This window comes from Anomaloglossus baeobatrachus, chromosome 11 (genome assembly GCF_048569485.1).
Source record: "Anomaloglossus baeobatrachus isolate aAnoBae1 chromosome 11, aAnoBae1.hap1, whole genome shotgun sequence".
Taxonomy (NCBI): domain Eukaryota; kingdom Metazoa; phylum Chordata; class Amphibia; order Anura; family Aromobatidae; genus Anomaloglossus; species Anomaloglossus baeobatrachus.
In genome coordinates this window covers 37948023-37972892 of record NC_134363.1, presented here as the reverse complement: position 1 = coordinate 37972892, position 24870 = coordinate 37948023, and the positions used below count along the sequence as shown (strand labels likewise).

At 50.0% G+C, this 24870-nt stretch overlaps 1 protein-coding gene across 1 annotated transcript in view; it reads right to left on the bottom strand.

Moving 5' to 3' along the window:
• The window catches only part of BCL3 (BCL3 transcription coactivator), an 89650-nt gene that overhangs the window by 3264 nt on the left and 61516 nt on the right, over positions 1 to 24870 (bottom strand). Inside the window, exons 4-7 of the mRNA XM_075329382.1 lie at positions 24028 to 24223; positions 18172 to 18260; positions 17695 to 17772; positions 15897 to 16064 (exon numbers count right to left, since the gene is read on the bottom strand). Coding sequence (XP_075185497.1) covers positions 15897 to 16064; positions 17695 to 17772; positions 18172 to 18260; positions 24028 to 24223 — 531 coding nt within the window. The remainder of the gene's footprint in view (positions 1 to 15896; positions 16065 to 17694; positions 17773 to 18171; positions 18261 to 24027; positions 24224 to 24870) is intronic.

Sequence of the window (24870 nt, the reverse complement as noted above, 5' to 3'; positions counted from 1 at the left end):
TGCGGCTTCAGGCGCACACAGGGTACTGCACTTCACCAGTGGTGCAGTATTCATCTCGGATACAGAGGATGCCATCACTGGTAAAAAAAAAATCCAACAACACACTCAACCAACACATAAACACAGGAGTTCTACCAGACTGGGCTAGGGTGGATGCTGGGTTTGGCCATCACAAGGTATGAGACCTCTTGCCCACTAGTTCAGGAACCCAGGAGGCGGGGCCGCAACAGAGGAGTGAGGATCCATCTCACACAGTAGTCAGTAAGCTCCGGGTGCAGGAAGCACCAGGTTGCATTCAGGAGGAGTTAAGCAAGCACGGACACAGATAGTCAGGGGCCTTTGGTCTGAAGCTGAACGCCCAACCTGGGTTCTTAGGAAAGAAGGGGGATCCCAGGGTTCACGGGGACTGCAAAAGGCACCTGTGACTTGTTCCACGGCCTAGGGAGCTGGGATGGAGGGAAACCATTGAAAGGTGACGCACAGAAGGAAACACCAGCCTCGACCTCCGAAGTATCCAGGATCAGCTGAAGCCCATCACAACACAGCCTGGTACTCCAACGGTGGTGTGCTTCCAGTGAGTAAAGAGCTTGAACTACACTCTCGGTGTCGTCCAGTTACTGCCGATGCTCTCAACATCGCGTCCCTGTGTCGCGGGCGGAGGAGGGGACGCTGCGCTCTCCCACTGCTCGGGTCTGGCTGCCGCTGCGGCTGCAGCCTCTGCTGCTCGGTGGCTCGAGCGATGGGCCGGATCCCGGGGACTCGAGCGGCGCTCCTCGCCCGTGAGTGAAAAGGGGGATTGGTTTTGGGGATTTATTGTTGTCCGTGACGCCACCCACGGTTGTGGTGATTGTGTGGACACCACCGCTGCTCTGTATAGGGATCCCGGGAGCGGTGACAGGGAGCAGCAGAGTTGTTAGTTCTCCCCTCCGTGGGTAGGGGTTGGTTGTCCCGGGGCCCAGTGATTGGGTGGAGGATGAGGGATGACAGGCCAGGTGCGGGGCCTGGTGAGGTGCAGGGTCGCGGGGGCAGCGCTGTGCCGCACGGCACGGTGGTACTCACTCAGCCTGAGACGTTGACACAGTTCTCGGTAAAACACACGGCTGGAAAGACGGTTCCCACGGACGGCTGCTGTTGCTTTTCCCCGGTAGTTGGCGGTGACGGTCTCTGTCCCTGCACCTAGTGTAACTCTTGGTAGCGATGGATTCCCACCGGTTACCCGCTCCCCGACTTGGATATGGGCCGGAGGAGCCCCTCTTTTGCCCGCAGGCGCTGGCCCTGAGAAACTGGTGCCTTGGCGGTGGCGGTGTCTCTCTCCAACGGTTAGACTGTTGCCTTCAATCGGGACTTAGTTGCTGGGAGACCCAGAGGTCCCCTTCACTGACGGATTTGGCAAATTCACGGCGACTCCTAGCCTTGCCGGGATCCGAAAGGCCCCTGCCAATGGTGCTGGCTTCTTTTCGTATACCGTTCCGGTACCGCCGGGCCACCACCCGTCCACGGTCCTTTCGGCAACCTCCGATCAGCCTCTCCTGCAGACGGTCACCACCGTCTGCTAACCTTGCTGTCTCAGTCCGGGGCACACACCCGGACCAACTTCAGGCTTTCAACTGTCACTTTCTCTTCCACCTTAACTCCTCTCTCTTGCTCCTCTACCACTTCACTCCTTACTCTGACTCTATCTGATCTCTTCTCTTCTGCCTGGTTTTCCCTCCTCCAGGGCTGTGAACTCCTCGGTGGGCGGAGCCAACCGCCTGGCCCACCCCCTGGTGTGGACATCAGCCCCTGGAGGAAAGCAACAAGGATTTTTGGTTTAGCTTCGGTGTACCTATCCGGGGTGTAGGGTGTGGTGGTGCCATGACCTGTGACCCCTGGCTTGCGCAGGGCGTCACACCTGCACCAAAGGCGACCACTACTCCTATCATCCTCCCTGGGGCCTAGCTCTACCTGTGGAGAGCTGCAACACTCGAGCTGCGTTATCATCCGCCCCTGAAGAGAGAGACCTACGCAGCGGAGGCTAATACTGGCCGCACACCACAGGTAGCGTCACGAATAATAACCCCCATCGTCCCCATTCCCAGTTTTATTGACACCGCCGGGGTCACGAAACCGGGCAAGGCCACCACGGCAACCCATGAGCAGCACCGCTGCGACCCCGTGGGCATGTCAGACGCCCGAGACTGTCTGTGCAACTCAAAAGCATCATTGTGTGGAGTGTCCGACTCTAGTGTGTGAACAGCGTCAGATATAGTCCTGACACGTGGCGCCTTTAGAGCCAGACACCACATGACCCGAGCTGCAATATATTTATACTTTACAGAAATATAAATAATCTTCTCCTTTTCAAGTGACATTTCTGTAAAATCGGAAAGCTAAAGCACCTGAAATATTCAACGTATTTGCAATGAAATTAGGAAATGTCACCTTCTATCTGCTGCTTTGGTAAACAATTAGTTAACAAAAATCAATCATTCTACCCATTATTACAAAATATGACAGCCCACTATATCAGGCTGTGATAATCACATCATATCTCTTGTCTTATTCCCCTCTTATGCCATGCAGATATATATATATCTGTATATAAAAAAAAAAATAGAAACTGCAGCTGCATCTCCCTCCTCCTCGCCTGCTACCACTACTGTATTACTATAGTTATTGTACCACCCCGGGGCTCGGCCGGCCACCGAGCAGCTCGGATCCGTGCTAGTCGGTGGGTGGCTCGAGCTCTTCCACGGATCCGGGGGTCACGTCGCTCTGAAAGGGGGTTGGCACTACACGTAGGGACTTTGGTGGGGAGGTCCACGGCCGAAGCCGCGGTTGTTTGTAGGCGGATTTGAGTTCGTGACGCCACCCACGGGTTGTGGTGAATGGATGGACACCACCGCTGCCGTTGTCTAGGCTTCCGGGGACGGTGTTGCGCAGCTTGGTGTTGACCCCCTCCGTGGGTAGGGGAGGATGATGGTCCCGGGGGCCTGAGGGAGCTGCTGAGGCGAGGGGATGGATGCGTGCTGGGGTGCTGGTGCGGTGCGGCTCAGTGCGCGGCCCGAAGGCACTGGTGTACTCACTATGATAAAACATGCTGGAGTCTCTGGTAAACCAAACAAGATGATGAACGGTGCCCGCAGCCGGCTGCAGCTTCCCCTTAACAGGTTGGTGGTTTTCGCCTTTTTCCTGCACCTCTTTAGTGTAAACGTTATGACTCTTCTGCCTAAGCAACGGTAGTCCGCTCCCCGACTTGCTGTATGTCAGGAAAGCCCTGTGTGCCCGCAGACGCTGGCCCCTTGGGTCTCTATGGCTTGGCGGTGGCTTTACCCTAATGGTTGGGCTGTTGTCTTCAGTCGGGTCTTGTGTGGGAAAGGTCCTAAAGTCCAGTCCTCAATCAGTTGATTCGACTTAGCCTAGTTGTTTCTGGGCCTCGTACTGGGTCTGAGTACCCCTCCTGGTGCTCTGGTTTCCAATCGGTTCCCCGGTTCGGTACCGGCGGGCCACCGCCCGTCCCCGGTCCCTATGGTTCCACCGGCTGTAATCCCAGCTCCTGCAGGCGGCCACCACCGTTTGCCTCTTTGCCAGAGGTGACTGGGCTCCAACCCAGACACCTAGTGTAGACTTTGGCAGGCCTGAGCATAGGTCTGCCCCTGAACTTGACTCCACTTCACTCCACTGTCAGGACTAATCTAGACTGTTTTCCCGCTTCCAGGGCTGTGAACCCCTTGGTGGGCGGAGCCAACCGCCTGGCTCAGTCCCCCTGGTGTGAACATGAAACCTGGAGGGTGGTGACAAAGGTTTGTAGTTTGGCTGCTGTCACCTTTCTAAGGGGAGGGTGTGTGTGTGTGTGTGGTGTGTGTGTGTACGGGACTACCTGGGTATGACCTGACTAGTCCAGGGCGTCACATTATGATGTCAGGCTGCGCAATACTAAAGTGCCGGCAGAGGCCTAACCATTGCCTGGAGTGAACAGCCCGAAGACATTGCTTTAAACCGTTGAAGTGGAAAAGAAGAGACACAGAGGATCAGGAGAACGGAGAGGGAAGCATTCTTTTAGTTTTGCATCCAAAGTTTATTATGTTCTGTGGTCTACAGAGAACCCAGACCAAAATAAGGGACAGCATGGAAAGAAAGAGATAGAAATAGAAGGACAGGTGTGTCGCCTGCCTTAGAATGTCCTCTTATTACATGACTAATGAAAAGAAGCCCACCGATTAGGATGCAGTCAAAAGCCCCTATTCTCCAAGGGTTGTCCAAGCCCAACTCTTCGGCTACAAAACAAAAAATGACTTATAACATTCTAATGTGCTCAGCATCAGAGAAATTGTGGGGCAATCCTCTTGTCGAGGAAGGCTTTCCTCTGCTGATAGTTATAAATTCCATTCCAGGACACTTTCGCTTTGACTATCACTGTTGTGTCAGTAGGTGGGGACTGTTTTTAAGTTCTTCTGAAATTCAGGCATAGGGTGAACGAAAAAAGGTCTTTCTCGCCTTCTAGTCAAACCTCACTAAGAATGAAACCAGCTTTGTTGTGTATAACATTGCCTTTACACTACTGAAGGATGCCATGGTTTAGAATGCAGGTCATGATCCAATGAACCACATGGAAGTCCATGTACAAGATGGAAGCATAAGGCCACCAAGATTTAGATGTCTAACAAATGAAAGCTCCACCTGACATAGGTTAGGATAAGAAACCAGTCTTTTAAGAGTGGAAACCCCCAACACAACACCTATTGATTTTATTGGTGTTCCTGGTGTGTTCTGACAAGGATTGTGGTATGGAAATGGATGGGTGGTCTACTGGTCAGTGTGGACACTTTGTTTTATGAACCTTTGGATGTTCCAGCTCATGTAACACCACCAATGTCATCTTTCGACAGTTAGGCATGTCCTTCATTCATGAACCGTTTCTACTAGATAGCTCTATGATGATATCTTGAGCAGCTTAAATAATGCATTTGTGGCGCCCCAGGACCTGGTCGCCACAACAGCATTGCCCTCCCAAAGGGTTAATGCTGAGCCTGGAGGTAATTGGGAGATCTATTGGCCAGTAAGTTTAACACCCAACGCAGTTCTCCCTCCGGCCAGCAGGGGGAGCTCTGAACCTGGAACTTCAGGGAGCATTCCTTAAGTCTAGCTGGAGGGAGGAAGTGTAGGCAGTCTGTAGGGATAAGTGGAAGGAAGCAGACGCAGAGTGAGCTGTCCTGCAGAACTGGGGCCTAGAGCTAGAGTAGCTTGGCCCAGGGAAGCAGGAGTAGCTGAGAGGCAGCAGAGAGACTCGGACATCGGAGTCTGTGGTTGCCAGGGTATAAAATCCGTCCCTGGTAGCCGAATCCGGAGGGCAGGAGAGCTGCAAGCCCCTGGCCCAGAAGCAACCTGAAGGAACAGCTGCAATCCAAGGGCCCGGTGTGGACTCCAGCAGAGAAGCCCCAGAGAGGGCCTGCGCAGTCTACCCCACAGAAAAAGGGGCGAACCACCGGTCCCAGCAGCAAGAGGGCAATTGCTAACCCAAAGTGCAGTGTCCTAAACAGCAAAGAAAGATTAAGGAGTAGGCCTCATACTCAACTGGCCAAAGATCACCCCAGGCACTTCCAGGCCGGCCGGACCATCTTTACCATCTGTGACGGTCTCCCTGGACTAAACTTCTGCCGAGTAAAAGAGGAGAAGGTAAAGAGACTGTTGTTTGTGCCTGTTTCTTTCATTGCTTGTCGGCCCTGCACCGTGCTAGTCACACAACACCATAGACTTCCACAAGCACCAACTGTGTCCCGGGGCACCGCTCCACCTGTGGGGAGCAGTACCACCATCGCTGCCACTTCATCACCCCGGAGGCCACACACAGCAGCGGCGGCTTAATAGCCGCATACCACAGGTGGCGTCACGAACACAAACTTAAAGTCATCAGCCACATATTCTACTGACACCCACCAGGGCCACGGAGCCGGGCCCAGCCACCACTGACTACCACCGGACTAGTCCGGCCCGGCACCGGGTGTCCCATAGCCCTGGGGTGGGCGAGTCAACTTTTGGCGTCACGAACAGGATTTCGTGCCCGGTCCCACCGGGTACTGTGCGCCTGCAGGAATTGTGCTTAAAAGACTGTGTACTGGTTGTAAATTGCCGCCGCCATTAGCCGCGCCGAGCGCAGGAAGAAGGGGGGCGTGCCTGACAAAGAGCGCGAAGGGAGCGCGCCATCAGAGCAGAGCGCTGTTAACCCCGCGCGACCCAGAAGAAAATTTGAAAAGTGAACGGAGCCTGGTAAGGTTCACTAAGGGGGAAGAAGATGTCCGACTCAGAGGGAGAGCAGGTGGCTGCCATCGCCCAAGGCGCCGCAGCACCGGCCGAAGCAGTCCCAGTCACCGTCGCCCCAGCCCCCACTGTAGCGCCGGTAATGCCGATCACCATGCCATACATACCGGGAGCAGAATGGCTGCCGCAGTACTCCGGGGAGTCCCATACCTTGAGTGACTTCAGAGAAAGCCTGCACAGCTTATTCCGGGTGTATCCGCTGACTGAGAGCCAGAAGGTGGGCATAGTAATGGGACAGCTAGCCGGCGCAGCCCAGCGTGAAGCGAAGTCCTGGCCTGATACAGATAAAGGGACAGCAGCCCAGATACTGGCCAAGCTAAAGAGTACTTTTGACACCCGCACCGCAGCAGAGATAAAGATGAGATTCTTTGGGTGCAAGCAGCGGGCCACAGACAGCATAAGGGACTATGCCTTAAACTTGCAGGAGGCCCTGAAAGCAGTTAAACAGGTGGACCCAGAGAGTGTACGTGAAGAAGACAAACTCCTAACTGAGCAGTTCATAGAGGGGCTCCTGTCAGACGCCCACAGGACCCAGCTGCGTATCCTGGTCCTGCAGAACCCTGCTCTGGACTTTGCAAAGTTTAAGGACCAGGCCATCAGGGTACTGAGAGAATCTACACCGAATGACCCAGTACCCCTCCGGCCTCTTGCTATCACGTACCCCGGGGTGGTGCCTGCAACACGAGCCACTGCAGGGGCTGAGGCGCAGTCCCTGGATAAGGATCCCACTGCAGAGCTCAGACAGCAGGTCCAGGAGCTGACCAAGACTGTGGCTGCCCTTGCCAAGACCGTGCAGTCTCTACAAATGACCCCCTCGCCTGCAAAAATCGAGTTGGTCTCCAGCCCAGATGACGTCCCATGGATGCGACAGAGGAGGGTTCCGCCGACCCGAGGCAGAGACACAGACCGGTACGATTCAACAGGACAACCGATCTGCCGCCGCTGCAGCCAGGCGGGCCACATTGCACGACGCTGTCCTTTAAATGGGCTGAGCCTGGGGCCAGGAGCCAACCCCCAGGTGTAAGGAAGCCCGGCTCAAACCCCAGCCGCAGCAAGTATGTGGGAGGACGACCGGTCCTTCCCATTGTGCTGGATGGGATCCCTTTGAATGCCCTCCTGGATACGGGGTCCCAGGTAACAACCATCCCCCACAAACTGTACAAAAGATATTGGGCTGATTCAGACATTGACCATGGCCCAGATGATGATTTAACAATTGTGGCCAGTAAGGGTCAGCCCTTACCTCAAATTGGGTACAAAGAAGTAACCATTAAAGTGGGGCGGGTGGAATTGCCATGTCAGGGGATGATAATTGTAGATATTGATCGCAAAGAATCTGACCCACTGCTAACCATTGGTACAAATGTGATAGAAAATTGTATTGCCGAAGTGATAATTTTGTTGCAACAGGCGTCTGAAACTGCCAGCTCCGGGCAGCAGCGTGCCCTACAGAGGGAGATCAGAGCCCTGATGAGGAGTCAGCAGGTAGAGCTGGCCGGAGGAGAAATTGGCAGTGTGAGGGTAAGTGACCCCCTCCCCATTGCAATACCCCCAAGAAGTGAAATGTTGATATGGTGTCGGGCAGCAATAGGCCTCAAGGGTCAGGATTACCATGCCTTGGTAGAACCGGTGTATTCAGACAGTAGGCCTGGAGTCCTGGTAGCCAGAGGGGTAGCGGACGTCCGCAAGGGGAGAGTGCCCGTCCGTGTCTTGAATTGTGGGGAGGAGGAGGCCAAATTGCCCCGGTACGCCACTGTAGCAAAATTGTACACTGTCAGCAACAATACCATTAAAGCAGTGGAACCCTTGATCCCGTCCGACCAGGCGGAAGACAATGGCTCCAAGGGGCAGCTGGAAGACTGGTGCCAAAAATTACATGTAGGCACCGACTCCACCCCCTCGCACCAAAAGCATGGGGTTTACCGGGTGGTACAGGAGTACGAGTGGGTCTTCAGCAAACACCCCCTAGATTTTAGGCAGGTGAAAGGGGTTAAACATCAAATCCCCACGGGTGATCATCATCCCATTAAAGAGAGATACCGCCCTGTACCCCCCGCACAGTATCAGTGTGCCAAGGAAATGTTACGAGAAATGAAGGAGGCTGGGGTTATCAGAGATAGTTGTAGCCCCTGGGCAGCTCCACTAGTGCTCGTAAAGAAAAAAGATGGTACAATGAGAATGTGTGTAGATTACAGGCAAATTAACCGCATTACACATAAAGATGCTTATCCACTGCCCAGAATAGAGGAGTCACTAACAGCCTTAAAGTCAGCTAACTATTTCTCCACCTTGGATCTCACCAGTGGGTATTGGCAGGTTCCCGTGGCAGAGGCGGACAAGGAGAAGACTGCATTCACGACACCAATGGGCCTCTGTGAGTTCAATTGTATGCCATTCGGGCTCTGCAACGCCCCAGGGACATTCCAAAGGTTGATGGAGTGCTGCTTGGGCCACCACAACTTTGAAACCGTGCTGTTGTACCTGGATGACGTCATAGTCTACTCCAAGACTTATGAGGACCACCTGAAGCACTTAGCAGAAGTGTTTGAGTCCTTGTCGAAATATGGCCTGAAGATCAAGCCGTCCAAATGTCACCTCTTGAAGCCAAAGGTACAGTACCTGGGTCATGTGGTCAGCGCAGAAGGTGTGGCACCTGATCCGGAGAAAGTCACTGTAATCAAGGACTGGCCAAGACCCACCACAGTGAAGGAGGTGCGGCAGTTCCTTGGACTGGTGGGCTACTACCGAAGGTTCATTGATGGTTTCACCAAGATAGCAGCGCCCCTTCAAGATCTCCTGGTGGGCCAGCCAAAGCAGGCTAAGAAGCAGAGCCCTCCATTTGAATGGAGCAGCCAACTAGAAACATCCTTTGTCCGGCTGAAAGGGGCTCTCACGGGAGAAGAAATTCTGGCCTACCCTGACTACAGCCAACCGTTTGTACTGTATACAGACGCCAGCAACGTGGGACTGGGAGCAGTTCTGTCCCAGGTACAGGGAGGCAGAGAGAGGGTGATAGCGTACGCCAGTAGGAAGCTTCGGCCCACAGAAAGGAATCCAGAAAACTACAGTTCCTTCAAGCTGGAGTTCCTCGCTATTGTTTGGGCAGTGACTGAACGCTTCAAGCACTATCTGGCATCGGCCAAGTTCACCATCTTCACGGACAACAATCCGTTGACACACCTGGCAACAGCCAAGTTAGGTGCGATGGAACAGCGATGGGTGGCCCGGCTGTCTAACTTTGACTTTACCATCAAGTATCGGGCTGGCAAGAAGAATAACAATGCTGATGCGCTGTCCAGAATGCCTCACTTACCCGAGTCTGGAGAAGACCTGGATGAACTCGAAGAGATAGAGTTACCGGCTTTCCATCACCAAGGTGTTTCCCAGTGTGAGCATGCTGTGGGAGTGAAGCGCTCAAGCCAGCACGAGGTCTCGGTCAACCCATTACTCCACCATAATTGGGAAGAGACACAGAACGGTGACCCGGCCGTGCGATTGGTCAAAGAGAAGCTAGCGCAAGCTGAGACCCATCTTGGCCCAGACGCTCCAGAGGAAGCCCAGCAGCTGTGGAAGGAGAGGGGACGACTGTTCACCTACCAAGGCAAGCTCTGCAAGAGATATGTCAACTGGCGAACAAATGAACTTGTCTGGCAGATAGTGGTTCCGCAGAGGGATGCTCCAATGGTCCTAGCAGCGTATCATGATAACGCAGGACACTTCGGGTGGAAGAAGTTGGAGGCCCTACTCCGTGATCGGTTCTATTGGGTGCACATGAGAAAGATGATCGAGAAGTGGTGCCGAGACTGTGGCCCGTGTAACATGAGGCGGAAGGATGATGCCAGCCAAAGGTCTCCCCTACAGCCAATTGTCACGAAGCAGCCCCTGGAGTTGGTGGCCCTGGACCACGTGAAGTTAACACCAAGCCGGTCAGGCTATGTGTACGCCCTCACCATTGTGGACCATTACTCTCGTTTCCTGGTAGTAGTGCCTGTGAAGGACCAGACAGCCAGAACAGCAGCTAGAGCGTTCCAGGCATCCTTTTGTCGACCTCACGGTTATCCGGAAAGGGTACTGACTGATCAAGGTCCTGCATTCGAGGCCGAAGTGTTCCAAGAGTTCTGTAACATGTACGGCTGTAAGAAAATCCGAACCACACCGTACCACCCCCAAACCAATGGACTGTGCGAGAAAATGAACCATGTGGTTATTGATATGCTGAAGACCCTACCGCTGGAAGAAAGGAACCAATGGCCAGAGAAGTTGCCAGATCTGGTAGACCTGTACAACCATATCCCAGTAAATTCGACCAACTGCAGCCCCGCTTACCTGATGCGAGCCAGACCTGGCAAGTTGCCTGTAGACTTTGAGATGGGGACTGTGTCGCCTGAGGCGGTTCAAGAAATAGAGGATTGGGATACAGAACGGCAGCAGCGGTACCGTAAGGTCCAGGAGTGCGTAGAGAGGAGCCTGTCTCAAGCAAGAACGAGACAAGAGCAGCATTACAATCAAACAGCCCCAGCAACTCCCTTAGCACCTGGAGAACAAGTCCTCAAGAAGAAGCGGAGGACGCATAAATTGGATGATCAGTGGGAAAACGAGCCCTACACCATTATCCCCTCCAACTTTGACAATAGTAAGGTATGCCTCATAAGCAAGGATGAAGGCAAGACCTATCAAGCAATTTCTCGAGACCGCCTGAAAGCGTGCCCTGAACGGTGCAGAATCCAAGGAGAAATGGAAGGAGTACAAGGAAGTCCCCAAAGTCAAGAGAAAGAAGGGGAGATGATTCAAACCATCCTTGGAAAATTCCCCAAAACTTGGACCCGAATAAACAATGCCATAGTGGTACCAGTTTTGACGTTTCCGCAGTTGGTCGAGCCAGAAACAGAAAAGGTTCCGGATCCACCTAAAGAACCGTCCGCTCCAACACGAGATGACACGCCAGCAGTGGAACAGGAGGATCAACCCCCTGTCAGTGGTGAACCTGTCATACCCTTGGCGACTCTTAGACCACATAGGCAACCATCACGCTTACCTATCGGGGTTAGGCCCACCTGTAGTGCTGAGGTAGAAGACGCACCACGTAGTCAGGGGCAAACACCAGAGCTACGTAGGTCCCAACGCAGCACTCGGGGACAACCCCCTCCAAGGTATAGAGAGTCAACTGTATAAGAGAAAAAGAAGGAGTATTTATTAGAATGTACATAGTTATGCAAAATGTCTGTAAGGTTGTGTACAAAATGTTTTTCTTTTTCTTTGATTGCGAAAATGGACAATTGGGCCACTGGACTATGGGTGGCCAACACCTAAATTGTTCATAGTTAGCACCAGTGTGCTCAACACCCCTGAAGAAAAACCCGTCCGGCGTGCATAGAATGGGGTCATCAATGCTCTGACGCACGCCCAGAGCCTACGTTGGGGGTTTGATCGCGGCGGGTCCCCCATGGAGCAGTGTAATGGACACCCGGCAGGGAGCCACACTGGACTCTCATAGTAATGTTTAAGTTTGTAACGTTAAAGTATTTGCGCCTCCCATAATGGGATGAAATGTTCTAACATGTCATGTTTGTTTCTACAGTCCGGGAGTACTGAATTTAACTAAGGGGGAGTGTGGCGCCCCAGGACCTGGTCGCCACAACAGCATTGCCCTCCCAAAGGTTTAATGCTGAGCCTGGAGGTAATTGGGAGATCTATTGGCCAGTAAGTTTAACACCCAACGCAGTTCTCCCTCCGGCCAGCAGGGGGAGCTCTGAACCTGGAACTTCAGGGAGCATTCCTTAAGTCTAGCTGGAGGGAGGAAGTGTAGGCAGTCTGTAGGGATAAGTGGAAGGAAGCAGACGCAGAGTGAGCTGTCCTGCAGAACTGGGGCCTAGAGCTAGAGTAGCTTGGCCCAGGGAAGCAGGAGTAGCTGAGAGGCAGCAGAGAGACTCGGACATCGGAGTCTGTGGTTGCCAGGGTATAAAATCCGTCCCTGGTAGCCGAATCCGGAGGGCAGGAGAGCTGCAAGCCCCTGGCCCAGAAGCAACCTGAAGGAACAGCTGCAATCCAAGGGCCCGGTGTGGACTCCAGCAGAGAAGCCCCAGAGAGGGCCTGCGCAATCTACCCCACAGAAAAAGGGGCGAACCACCGGTCCCAGCAGCAAGAGGGCAATTGCTAACCCAAAGTGCAGTGTCCTAAACAGCAAAGAAAGATTAAGGAGTAGGCCTCATACTCAACTGGCCAAAGATCACCCCAGGCACTTCCAGGCCGGCAGGACCATCTTTACCATCTGTGACGGTCTCCCTGGACTAAACTTCTGCCGAGTAAAAGAGGAGAAGGTAAAGAGACTACTGTTTGTGCCTGTTTCTTTCATTGCTTGTCGGCCCTGCACCGTGCTAGTCACACAACACCATAGACTTCCACAAGCACCAACTGTGTCCCGGGGCACCGCTCCACCTGTGGGGAGCAGTACCACCATCGCTGCCACTTCATCACCCCGGAGGCCTCACACAGCAGCGGCGGCTTAATAGCCGCATACCACAGGTGGCGTCACGAACACAAACTTAAAGTCATCAGCCACATATTCTACTGACACCCACCAGGGCCACGGAGCCGGGCCCAGCCACCACTGACTACCACCGGACTAGTCCGGCCCGGCACCGGGTGTCCCATAGCCCTGGGGTGGGCGAGTCACATTGACATCAGGTTCTCGAAACCAAGAACCACACTATATAGAAGCTCTAAGCTCCAGCTCACAGTTGTTGCACTACAGGGGACTATTGGATGCTGAGCACTGCACCCAGACTCTGAAACAATAATGCTCTTCAAAGGTTCAAGAGAAAAAAAACACCATTTGGAGTTGACTTTGGAGTCCATTACTTGCCATTAGGGTCTATTTCTTAGGAGTCTATTCACAAATAACCTATAAAGTCCTTAATTGCGATATGTTCTATATGTGCGGTAGACTGTCACAATGTGACTGTAGAATAGGTATGGGGGCTCCTATGCTGTCGCTCATGCTGGAAGACCCTAAACTATCCTTGACCTCTGGATTACCCCTGAAGGCGGAGACGTCGGAGACCCATGCCTTATTGTTCTCCTGATCAGACCTAATCTGTTACTACCACCAAGGAAACAAAGGAGAAAGAGTGTGATCGAAACACAAATTAAGAAAGACAGGGGAAAACCAAAACTCAGACACACTGCAAACTCACAGGAATAAAACTTAAGCGATGAAAGAGAAAAGCAAGAGCAAAAAGGCACAAAAAAGAGAAAAAGAAAACAAAAGGTTAACACCTCAATCATTAACAGCAATAATGCACAACAATCACCAGTAAGTCTGGATCGCAACACCTACCCAGACCAGTACAGGTAAACTATAGCTGGCATTAATGGAATTGTCCAGCCAGCATATATAGGAGGGGAGCAAACATGACTGGCTACTGCACAGCATGTGACCAAAGAGACTAACAAGCAGCCCAACAGAGATTAAGGGGTACTTTGCACACTACGACATCGCAGGTGCGATGTCGGTGGGGTCAAATCGAAAGTGACGTACATCCGGCGTCGCTGTCGACATCGGAGTATGTGAATCCTTTTTACTATGATTAAAGCGTCGTAATCGTATCATCGATGTAGCGTCGGTCATTTCCATAATTTCGGAAGGACAGATGTTACGATGTTGTTCCTCGTTCCTGCGGCAGCACACATCGCTGTGTGTGAAGCCGCAGGAGCGAGGAACATCGCCTTACCTGCCTCCACCGGCTATGCAGAAGGACGGAGGTGGGTGGGATGTTTACATCCCGCTCATCTCCGCCCCCCTGCTTCTATTGGCCGCCTGCCGTGTGACGTCGCTGTGACGCCACACGACCCGCCACCGTAGGAAGGAGGCGGGGCGCCGGTCAGAGCGACGTCGCAGGGCAGGTAAGTGCGTGTGAAGCTGCCGTAGCGATAATTTTCGTTACAGCAGCTATCACAAGATATCACAGCTGCGACGGGGGCGGGGACTATCGCGCTCGGCATCGCTACCATCGGCTTGCGATGTCGTAGTGTGCAAAGTACCCCTAACTCTTGCTAGCCTGCGTACGACTGTGGGTTGACACCTGGATAGGGTATCACAGGGGTCCACTCCTGCAATAGTATCACTAAGGTCTTCTCCTGGTTCGGTATCATGGTCGACTTCATCTGGATAAGGTATCAAGCAGTCTTCTTCTGGATTGAGACATCCATGATACTCGATCCAGAAGAAGACCTCCTTGATACCTTATCCAGATGAAGGCCACCATTAAATCGATCCAGGAGAAGACCCCCGTGATATCCGACCCAGGAGAAGACCAGAGTAAGCTGGGCTGTTACGTACTGTTCAGACGTATGGTACTGAGTGGGGACGGGCCGCGCTTCAGTGAACAAAGGTGGCCAGTGTGCTAAGTGGGGGAAGTTCGTGACTAAATTGGACTTGCCTAGTGAATTGTATTGTAACCCCCGTTGGGGCTTGTGTGCTATTTTGCACATTACTTAAATAGTTGGTGACAGTGACGGAAAGAGGGGTGACAGTTACGCTACCCTGACATAAAGATTAGGATTAAGACCTCCATCTGATCCATCTTCTGATCGCATACTCAAGCCACTATCCTTCTGTATATAATAAATATCTGTTGTTTAAGTCATCACTGAGTCATCCTTGTCTGCGCTGTTGCATCCCTGTAACCTGTTTACAGAATGAAGGGATTTTTTTCTAAGAATAATGATGTTTTCACACAAAGTTAAAAAAATTGTTCCTGTTTAAGCACTTTTATTACTAGCAGATATGAAGTGAACCCATTCTTTGGGCACACAAGGGTCCATTTATTGAGATCATGACACATGCAATAATTCAAGAGGAACTTAACCTCCATTGTGCTCTTTATTGTGATGCCAATGGTCTGTTGGCACGTAACACCATTGTTCAATTATCTCACAGTGTGACCGTCTCTGCACCCGCTGTTCTAAGGTCTGCTCCACAAATATACATATATACAGTGTGTCCACCCATATCCTGTCCACCGCCATTAACTTGAGAACGGCGGCAGCTATAGGCATAGAAGTTGTGTCTAGGTATAGTAAAGTAGCCATGCGCTACGCAATGAAACCACCTATAGCACCACCTGGTGGAAAACAACGGAGTTAGCATTTTTATCTTGAAAACGGAACGAGATAGAGATGAAAAGTGAATTACAAAGTTGTAGGGCATCATCAATTCAATACGAATCGACACCTAGGTGAATCGCAATAGGTGGTTTCATTGCATAGCGCATTGCTACTTTACTATACCTAGACACCACTTCTATGCCTACAGCTACCGTCGTTGTCAAGTTAATGGCAGTGGACAGGATATGGGTGGACACACTGTATATACAAAGTTATTCCAATCAACGCACATCCTCAGTAAAGGAGGAGATTGAATATATCTTGATGGTTCCAAGAATGGCTGGAATTGAAGCCAATGTCATACAACGTTCCTTAAGAAGTTATGAGATGGTTATGGTGGCCCGATCACCCCATGACCACCGTTCGAGAATGCGGAGAGTTCTGTGCTGGAGGTTGGAGCCCACTTCTTCAGACAGTCCTTATTCCCAGCTCACCTTTTTGTCTTTGGCTACTGTCATGGCAGTGTCGTTGTGACAGTTCTTTATGCTACTGTCTGCTCCACTCCTCAGCAGTAAACGTGTTATCTCATGAAGCCCCCGTCCACTCGCCACGTGCAATGCTGTGCTTCCTGCATAGGTCGATCCATTGACTTCCGCTCCTTTCTATAGGGATCAAGAAAAAAAAAGAAATTATATATAGGGCAACATTTTTCTAGCTAAGTGCCATTACAAGGCATTTTTCTCTTATCTGCCCAAATCCAGTCTCATTTTACAGACCCACCGGCATACAGAAGGAACACATTTCTCACAACTGGAAACCCCGACATCAACGACCTGTGTTCTCATTAGTGATCGAGAATGCAGGAGTTAATTTCTGCTAGCCTGCTGGTTACCTCTAGGATCACATGTTGTAGGAGATCTATCACAGTCACTCCCCACCTTTTTAAGTTGGTGCACTCTGTCTTCCCATGCAGACTATAGCTTTTGCTAAACCGGTCCGTGTGCTATTGTGTCTGAGTCCTGCCAGTGATTGTGTTACTTTGTGCGTGGAGCTGTTGTGGAGTTCTCCCATTGTCTTGTTGTTTCCTTCCTGCTCTTAATTTTCCTCCTAAGCTCTTTTGTCTTATACCTCTGTGTGTGTGCGCAGTGAGATAGAGATTTAGTTTTCCCATTTTTGTCTATTTCTGTTGGCTTTATCACTCCTGCCCTGGCCTTCCCCAGGGGTTTAGAAGAGGGGTTGTAAGATCAGGGCTGGTCAGGAGTAGAACAAAGAAGGTGGCCCAGATAGCCTCACCAGAGGTAAAACTGGGATTAGGTATAGCTAGGGTCCACTAGCCCTTGTCCCCTGCTCTCCACCTACACCGTGTTACAGTGATGGTTTTAGTGGTTTAATTTGAGGACCAATTTCTAGTGACCAATTGAGTTTGATCGATACCTATTTTGACTCTTTGGCTCTCAAATCTATTATATGAGTGTTAAGAACATAAACATTCTCAGACACGAGTAACAGAAAAGGAGAGGACCTCCTACAGGGATAAGATGTGCCTGTACCAACTGGTCCCTGTACAGACTAGAAATTTCCTAGCCGCACAACTAAAATCACCAACTTAGGTGTGACTCCCTAAAAGGCTGTTGAGGGGTTTCTCGTACCTCTTTAAGGACTAGAGGGGAGGCTGCAACATATTACCTACAAAGGGAGTGGAAGGTGTGCAGGAAGACACAAAAACCCCAAAGTGAGAACATTTAAACACATTCATATAAGATGAAAGGAAAAAGGTGCTGGGAAGGAAAACAAACCAACTCAAAGCAGGAACTCAAGTGGTGTTTACCCAATGGTAAACCCCTAAGCTGAAGGGCTGGATCTCCTAGAAATAGGTCCACCTAGTGGTATAGCCAGCAAGAAAGAACAGTGAAAGGTGAACTTACATAACCCAACCCAGAATGTGATGGGGTGCACCAAAATGGGAAAATGAGAAACACCTGGAGAGGAGTGAACCAAGAAGGGAGAACAAAGACAGTAAGAACCAGCAGCATTTAGAAACAAGACCACCTAGAGGTATAGCCAGCAAGGAAGGACAGTGGAAGGTGAACATATATAATCCAACCCAAAATATGATGGGGAGGACCAAAATGGGAAAATCAGAAACACCTGGAGAGGAGCGAACCAAGAAGGGAGAACAAAGGTAATAAGAACCATCAGCATTTGGACAGAGAAGAAAAAGGCAATAGCCCAGCAGAAAGAGGAACGAACCACACAACAATAGGTCACAATAGGAGAGTAGATATCACTCACCTGAAGCAGAAGTAACACCAGCTCTTCAGAACCACTTTCCACTGCCTGGATTAATGGCGTCTGTCCGCTCTTTAAATCCTGTAGTAGAGACTGGAATTACCATAAACGGATGGCACAAGTCTTTACATTAAAACTCAAAGTATCTTCAATATTTTCTATTGTTCTGCATTTACCGTGTTTCCAAAATGTCAATGTTAGCATATATACATTTTTATTGTAATCGTTCGAACAATATTTGATTAAATTTCTGTAAACATGAATGTTACACATTGATTACATATAGTCAACATCCATGTGTACTAAGGGAGTTTAGTTAGCATTAACACAAACCGTAATGGAAAGAGATACAGGAACAAAGTTGGCATCAATCACTTTCTTTACTAACTCTTGTTAATTATAGGAATTTAAATCTGAATTATCAATACAAACAAATAGAAAAAAAAATACAGAAAGGTAAGACATAAAAGGGCGCAGTACCACAGCATTCACGTCAGCTCCATGCTCCAGTAAACAAACAGTGATATCTCTACGTTCTGACCTAATGGCCACATGCAACGCGGTCATACCTGAAGGAACAAAGAAAATGGGTATGATTAGTGACGGGGAGCCAGATATACAATCCAAAAATCACTGATCCAGTAAACACACCTCCCAGCCAAGTGAATCAGCACAACATAATGCAAATATGTTATAAACTTATTATTTACACTGTGTGCAGAATTATTAGGCAAATGAGTATTTTGGTCACATGATACTTTTTATACATGTCGTCCTACTCCAAGCTGTATAGGTTGAGAGCCAACTACCAATTAGGTAAATCAGGTGATGTGCATCTCTGTAATGAGGGGGGGGTGCGGTGTAATGACATCAACACCCTATATAAGGGGTGCTTAATTATTAGGCAACTTCCTTTCCTTTGGCAAAATGGGTCAGAAGAGAGATTTGACGGGCTCTGAAAAGTCCAAAATTGTGAGATGTCTTGCAGAGGGATGCAGCAGTCTTGAAATTGACAAACCTTTGAAGCGCGATCACCGAACAATCAAGTGTTTCATGGCAAATATCCAACAAGGTCGCAAGAAGCGTGTTGGGCAAAGAAGGCGCAAAATAACTGCCCATGAATTGAGGAAAATCAAGCGTGAAGCTGCCAAGATGCCATTTGCCACCAGCTTGGCCATATTTCAGAGCTGCAACGTTACTGGAGTATCAAAAAGCACAAGGTGTGCCATACTCAGGGACATGGCCAAGGGAAGGAAGGCTGAAAAATGACCACCTCTGAACAAGAAACATAAGATAAAACCTCAAGGCTGGGCCAAGAAATATCTTAAGACTGATCTTTCAAAGGTTTTATGGACTGATGAAATGAGAGTGACTCTTGATGGGCAGATGGATGGGCCAGAGGCTGGATCAGTAAAGGGCAGAGCGCTCCACTCCGACTCAGACGCCAGCAAGGTGGAGGTGGGCACTGGTATGGGCTGGGATCATCAAAGATGAACTTGTGGGACCTTTTCAGGTTGAGGATGGAGTGAAGCTCAACTCCCAGACCTACTGCCAGTTTCTGGAAGACAACTTCTTCAAGCAGTGGTACAGGAAGAAATTGGTATCGTTCAAGAAAAACATGATTTTCATGCAGGAAAATGCTCCATCACATGCATCCAACTACTCCACAGCGTGGCTGGCCAGTAAAGGTCTAAAAGATGAAAAAATAATGACATGGCCCCCTTGTTCACCTGATCTGAACCCCATAGAGAACCTGTGGTCCCTCATAAAATGTGAGATCTACAGGGAGGGAAAACAGTATCTGGAGGCTGTGGTGGCTGCTGCACACAATGTTGATAGTAAACAGATCAAGCAATGACAGAATTTATGGATGGTCGGCTGCTGAGTGTGATCATAAAGAAAGGGGGCTATATTGGTCACTATTTTTTTGGGGTTTTGTTTTTGCATGTCAGAAATGCTTATTTCTAAATTTTGTGCAGTTATATTGGTTTATAAATAAGTGAGATGGGAATATTTGTTTTTTATTAAGTTGCCTAATAATTCTGCGCAGTAATAGTGACCTGCACAAACAGATCCTCCTAAGATAGCCAAATCTAAAAAAAAACAAAAAAAACATTCCAACTTCCTAAGCTTTGATATTTAGGAGTCTTTTGGGATTGGGATTGAGAACATAGTTGTTCATCAATAATAAAAAAAAATCCTCTAAAATACACCTTGCCTAATAATTCTGCACACGGTGTAGTTTCTTGTGGCTAATACAAATTTAAAAGAAAAATGCAGAAAATGCTAAGTCAATTAACTAGAAAGTCCCTGAACATCCACCGTCACTTGGTTTAGTGGATTGCATGGGTGGACTAGATGATCATTGATACAAAAAGTGTCAAGTGCAACGGATGAACGTGAGTGGGTGCATGGATAGGTAAACTACTTGCGACTTGTTGTGATCTAATGTATACAAAAGGGGACTTCCTTTGTGACACCACTAAAATAAGTACTAAATGACTTTTAGAAAACAAAGGTGAAATATGCAGTTACTCAATACAGCCACCGGGGGCAGTGTAGTGCAACTGCATTACTCATACCAGTACCATCTATGTTATTGCAGAAGTCCTCTAATATAGATGTATCATTACTATGATGCTATTTGCTTTAGGGCTTATGTACATTATTGTGTTATAAACCATTAAAAGGTCCAAGTTGTTGTCACAAGGGTACCACGACAGAGTGGTCCCTCCTATTCCTGGTGTCAGGAGATCATGTGACGCCCTGGGAAAACCAGGTAGTCACACATAGGCCCCCGCATAATACCTTCCCTCACCTTGGCCACACACAGCTGACCTGAAACCCTAGTCACCCCCCTCAGGGCAAGACAGGCACACCAGTGGGTGGGACCAGGCGGTAAGGGAACGCCCACATAGGGGTCTAGACAGCCTGGGGCGGGAAAACAGTGAGTCAAAAACAAGCAGTCTAGTCTGTAGTTCAAGTTGAGAGGAGTGTGGGCTGGGGCTAGGTGTAGCTCTAGCGGAGGAGAAGTTCAAGTTGAACAGTGCCAGGGTTGGAGCCCTGGTACCTTGACTAGGTGGCAGACGGTGGTCCCTGTCAGCAGGAGATGGGAAGACTGCTTGGCAGATCCGAGGAGGACCGGAGAAGGGTTGGAGCCCGCCGGTACCAACACCGGAGACCTGACCAGAAACAGTGTATAGAGGGGGGTACTCGGACCCTGAAGCCAGGACCGGCACCAATGGCCTAGCTAATCAACCGATTGAGGGCAGGATTATAGGTCCTGTCCCAACCAAAGTCCCGAAAGAAGACAACCACCCACAGATAGGGATAGGGCAACCGCCAGGGCCCATTGATCCCACGGGTCAGCGTCAGCGGGCACGGCTCCTCAGACACACAGAAAGCCAGGAGCTGACTCCCGTGTTTCACACCGGGAAGTCCAAACACACAACCACAACCAGTGCAGAGGAAGAGACGGCGACCACCAGCCTGGGTGGGGGACCGGACTTCAACTGGCCGCAGTGGCCGGCCACCAGCACCTTGGTTTACCAAAAGACTCATGTGATTCATTTGCTTGTGAGTAACCAAACATCCCCTGCTACGTCCGGGCGCGCAGGCCCCAGCCATCGCCATTCCCTGCACAGAGACAGTGGGTCCTGGGGCAACCATCCCTACACATGGAGGGGTTAACATCCGGCTACCATTACATCTTCCCCGGGTATCCCACAACAGCAGCGGTGGTGTCCCACTTCACCACACACCGTGGGTGGCGTCACGAACCAAATACGGTCAAGGCCGTACAACTACATCCCCCCTTTTTCATTTGGCGTGTCCGCGTGACCCACGGGTCCAGAGGATCTCTCGAGCCACACAGCGGGTCCGGATCCGAGCAGCGCCGGCTGCTGGCACGGGGGCGGCACAATCACAGCGCAGGGCTTCATACACACTTGCTCAGGTTAATACTGCTGGCTGTGCAGATTCTCTTTTATCCAGCACTGCTAGGGTTAAGTAGATCCTCTGGTCTCCTGAAACTCTGTGTGTAAAGGCCCCTTTACACACAGACTTTCTAGCGATCCTGACCAGGCCGGGATCGCTGGAAAGTCTCTAAACAGTCGCTGGTGAGCTATCAAACAGGCAGATCTGGCCAACGACGTAGCAGCGATACAGACCTGCAGAACGACCTCGATGGTCGTTGAGGACTTGTCACACAGCAGCTATTTGACGACTCACACCTATGTTAGGGGCGTGGTGTTTGGCGCTAAAGCCACCTAGGTGTCCTTTTTACACCCCCCCCCTCAGCTCCGATTGGTGATCGCTATCCGATTGGTGATCGCTACTGCGTTCTTATTGGCGAACCCGAGCTTGGAAAGATTGGCAAAAGTCGCGCTTGTATATCCTTTGTTCCGGAGATTCTGTTGCTTAGCGGATCTTTGTAGAGGTCTCTGTGCGGCGACTCCACACTGGTTTATCTATACAGCATCAATACAGCTTCAATCAAATGATGCTTACCATATAGGCTTTATAGTATTGCAGACTGGAGAACTCTCCTATGACCCGCAAACCAGCACGCTCCGGAACAAGGTAGCTTTGAAATAAAGGACGGAAGCGCTGAAGTTACTTTCTTTTCAGTGAAAGCCGCCCAATCAGAATGCAACAGCGACCACCAATCGGAGGTAAGAGGGTGGGAAAGGGAACACTATAGCACGCCTGTGGGCTGGGTTCTAAGTCGCTAATGATGTCGTTGTAACGGTGTCAAACACACCGATACATGCTGCGCAGCGGGAAACAAAGGACCAAAAAATGTTCCTGAACGATTTGTAGCGATCAGCGACCTCACAGCGGGGGCCAAGTCACTGATGCGTGTCACACACTGCAATGTCGCTGGGGAGGTCGCCATTATGTCACAAAACCGGTGACGTTACAGCGATATCGCTAGCGATGTTGCAGTGTGTAAAGGGGCCTTAGGGGTGCTTCACACATAGCGAGATCGCTACCGAAATCGCTGCTACGGCACGGTTTTGGTGACGCAACAGTGACCTCATTAGCGATCTCGCTGTGTGTGACACTGAGCAGCGATCTGGCCCCTGCTGCGAGATCGCTGCTCGTTACACACAGCCCTGGTTCGTTTTCTTCAAAGGCGCTCTCCCGCTGTGACACACAGATCGCTGTGTGTGACAGTGAGAGAGCGACGAAATGAAGTGAGCAGGGAGCAGGAGCCGGCATCTGGCAGCTGCGGTAAGCTGTAACCAGGGTAAACATCGGGTAACCAAGGTGGTTATCCGATATTTACCTTAGTTACCAGCCTCCGCAGCTCTCACGCTGCATGTGCTGCCGGCTCCGGCTCTCTGCACATGTAGCTGCAGTACACATCGGGTTAATTAACCCGATGTGTACTGTAGCTAGGAGAGCAGGGAGCCAGCGCTAAGCAGTGTGCGCGGCTCCCTGCTCTCTGCACATGTAGCTGCAGTACACATCAGGTAATTAACCCGATGTGTACTGTAGCTAGGAGAGCAAGGAGCCAGCGCTAAGCAGTGTGCGCGGCTCCCTGCTCTCGCGGTTATGATCGCTGCTTCGGCTGCTGTGTTTGACAGCTAAGCAGCGATCATAACAGCGACTTACAAGGTCGCTGTTACGTCACAGAAAATGGTGACGTAACAGCGACCTCGTTGTCGCTGTCGCTTAGTGTGAACCAGCCCTTAAGCAATAGTCAGCTGTTATCTATTGCTAATTAGCTCTGGTATATAGACTTCTCTCCTAATCCAGGTAATCACTAGTGATAGTTTCTGCTTTACTTGCTTCTAGAGGAAACCTGTGAGCAGTGGACCAGGAAGCCATTCTGAGAACATTTGATGAACGAAAGTTGTGTTCTTTTCCCTTCCTTAGTCCTCTTTGGGTTTCCCCACCTGGACCCTTCCTCATTATTACCTCTTGTTTTTTGGAGGACTTTGTATGATTGCTGTTTATTTTACCCCTATCTTTCTAATCATCTGTGTCTTTTATCTAGAGCGGGACGAGCCACAGATGCTGGGAGATGGGAGGCGTTTCTCAAGGCTTTATCTGATGGCCACCAATTACTGACCTGGACTAGGTTCATCACATTCTTTTGCACCAACTCTACACCAAATGGTGCCACAGTGCATAAAACCATTGCTTTCAGTCACTACTTTGGATTTGGAAGTAACTACATGTCCAAATTCAAAAATTCTGCGGTGCACATCAAATTGTACATGCTTCATAAGACTTTGACAGCTAGGTTGCAGTGTTTCAGTAACAAAAGTCAAGATTAGAACATCAATGACCATTGCCAAGACGTTATTACATAAAATAGTCTCACACCATGGTAGTTTGTGGTTTCCAGGTCCTGGATTCCAGCTCGAATGATGACTTCCAAGCTCCTGATACTTCCATATTCACTGGCCAAGTGAATGCAAGTCTGTCCATTGCGGTCGGGGATTAGAGGGTTGGCTTTGTGTTGCAAGAGAAGAGCCACAAACTCTGGTTGATCGGTGATTACTGCAAGGTGAAGCGGCGTCTGGAAGACAATGAAGGGATATAAAGACTAGAGTCAATAAGAGAACACAGAAGTGAACACCCCCCCAATGTTGTCATATATACTTTCATAGCGATTGGGCTTTGGATACTTCATGAAATCCATAAGGTCTGGTGTCTCTTCACCCATACTGGACTAGCAGATTTTTTTTTACAATGATAGATGATGCCTATTGGATTGGAAAATGTCCTTTGTCGTAGATGTAGGTCCATGGACTGTGCTTATGGTTCACATGTTCTTGTAATGTGCTTTTGTGTTATGAGGTTTACCACCAGGAAAATAGAAGACAACCCAATCGAGAAGTTAGTTTGGAGCCAATCTCTGGTCACTATAATCAGATTTTTAAGGGTCAATTCACAAGTAACCTACTTTAGATATTAATGTTAATCTCAATAGGTTTATATCTCTGGCGGATTGCTCAGGGGAATTGCGGGAAAAAAAGTAAGCACCAAAACTGGACACTTTTGACTTGGTGACAGGACCTCTTCGAGGATTATATGTCTTGTGTGTACAATGCAAAAAAACAAACAAACCTTGAAACCTTACATTTTCTCTGGTGTCCCAAAGAGTCCCAGTCTAATATTATTGCAACTACAGTATTCATCAGGTATCTGTGTATGGTAATGAGG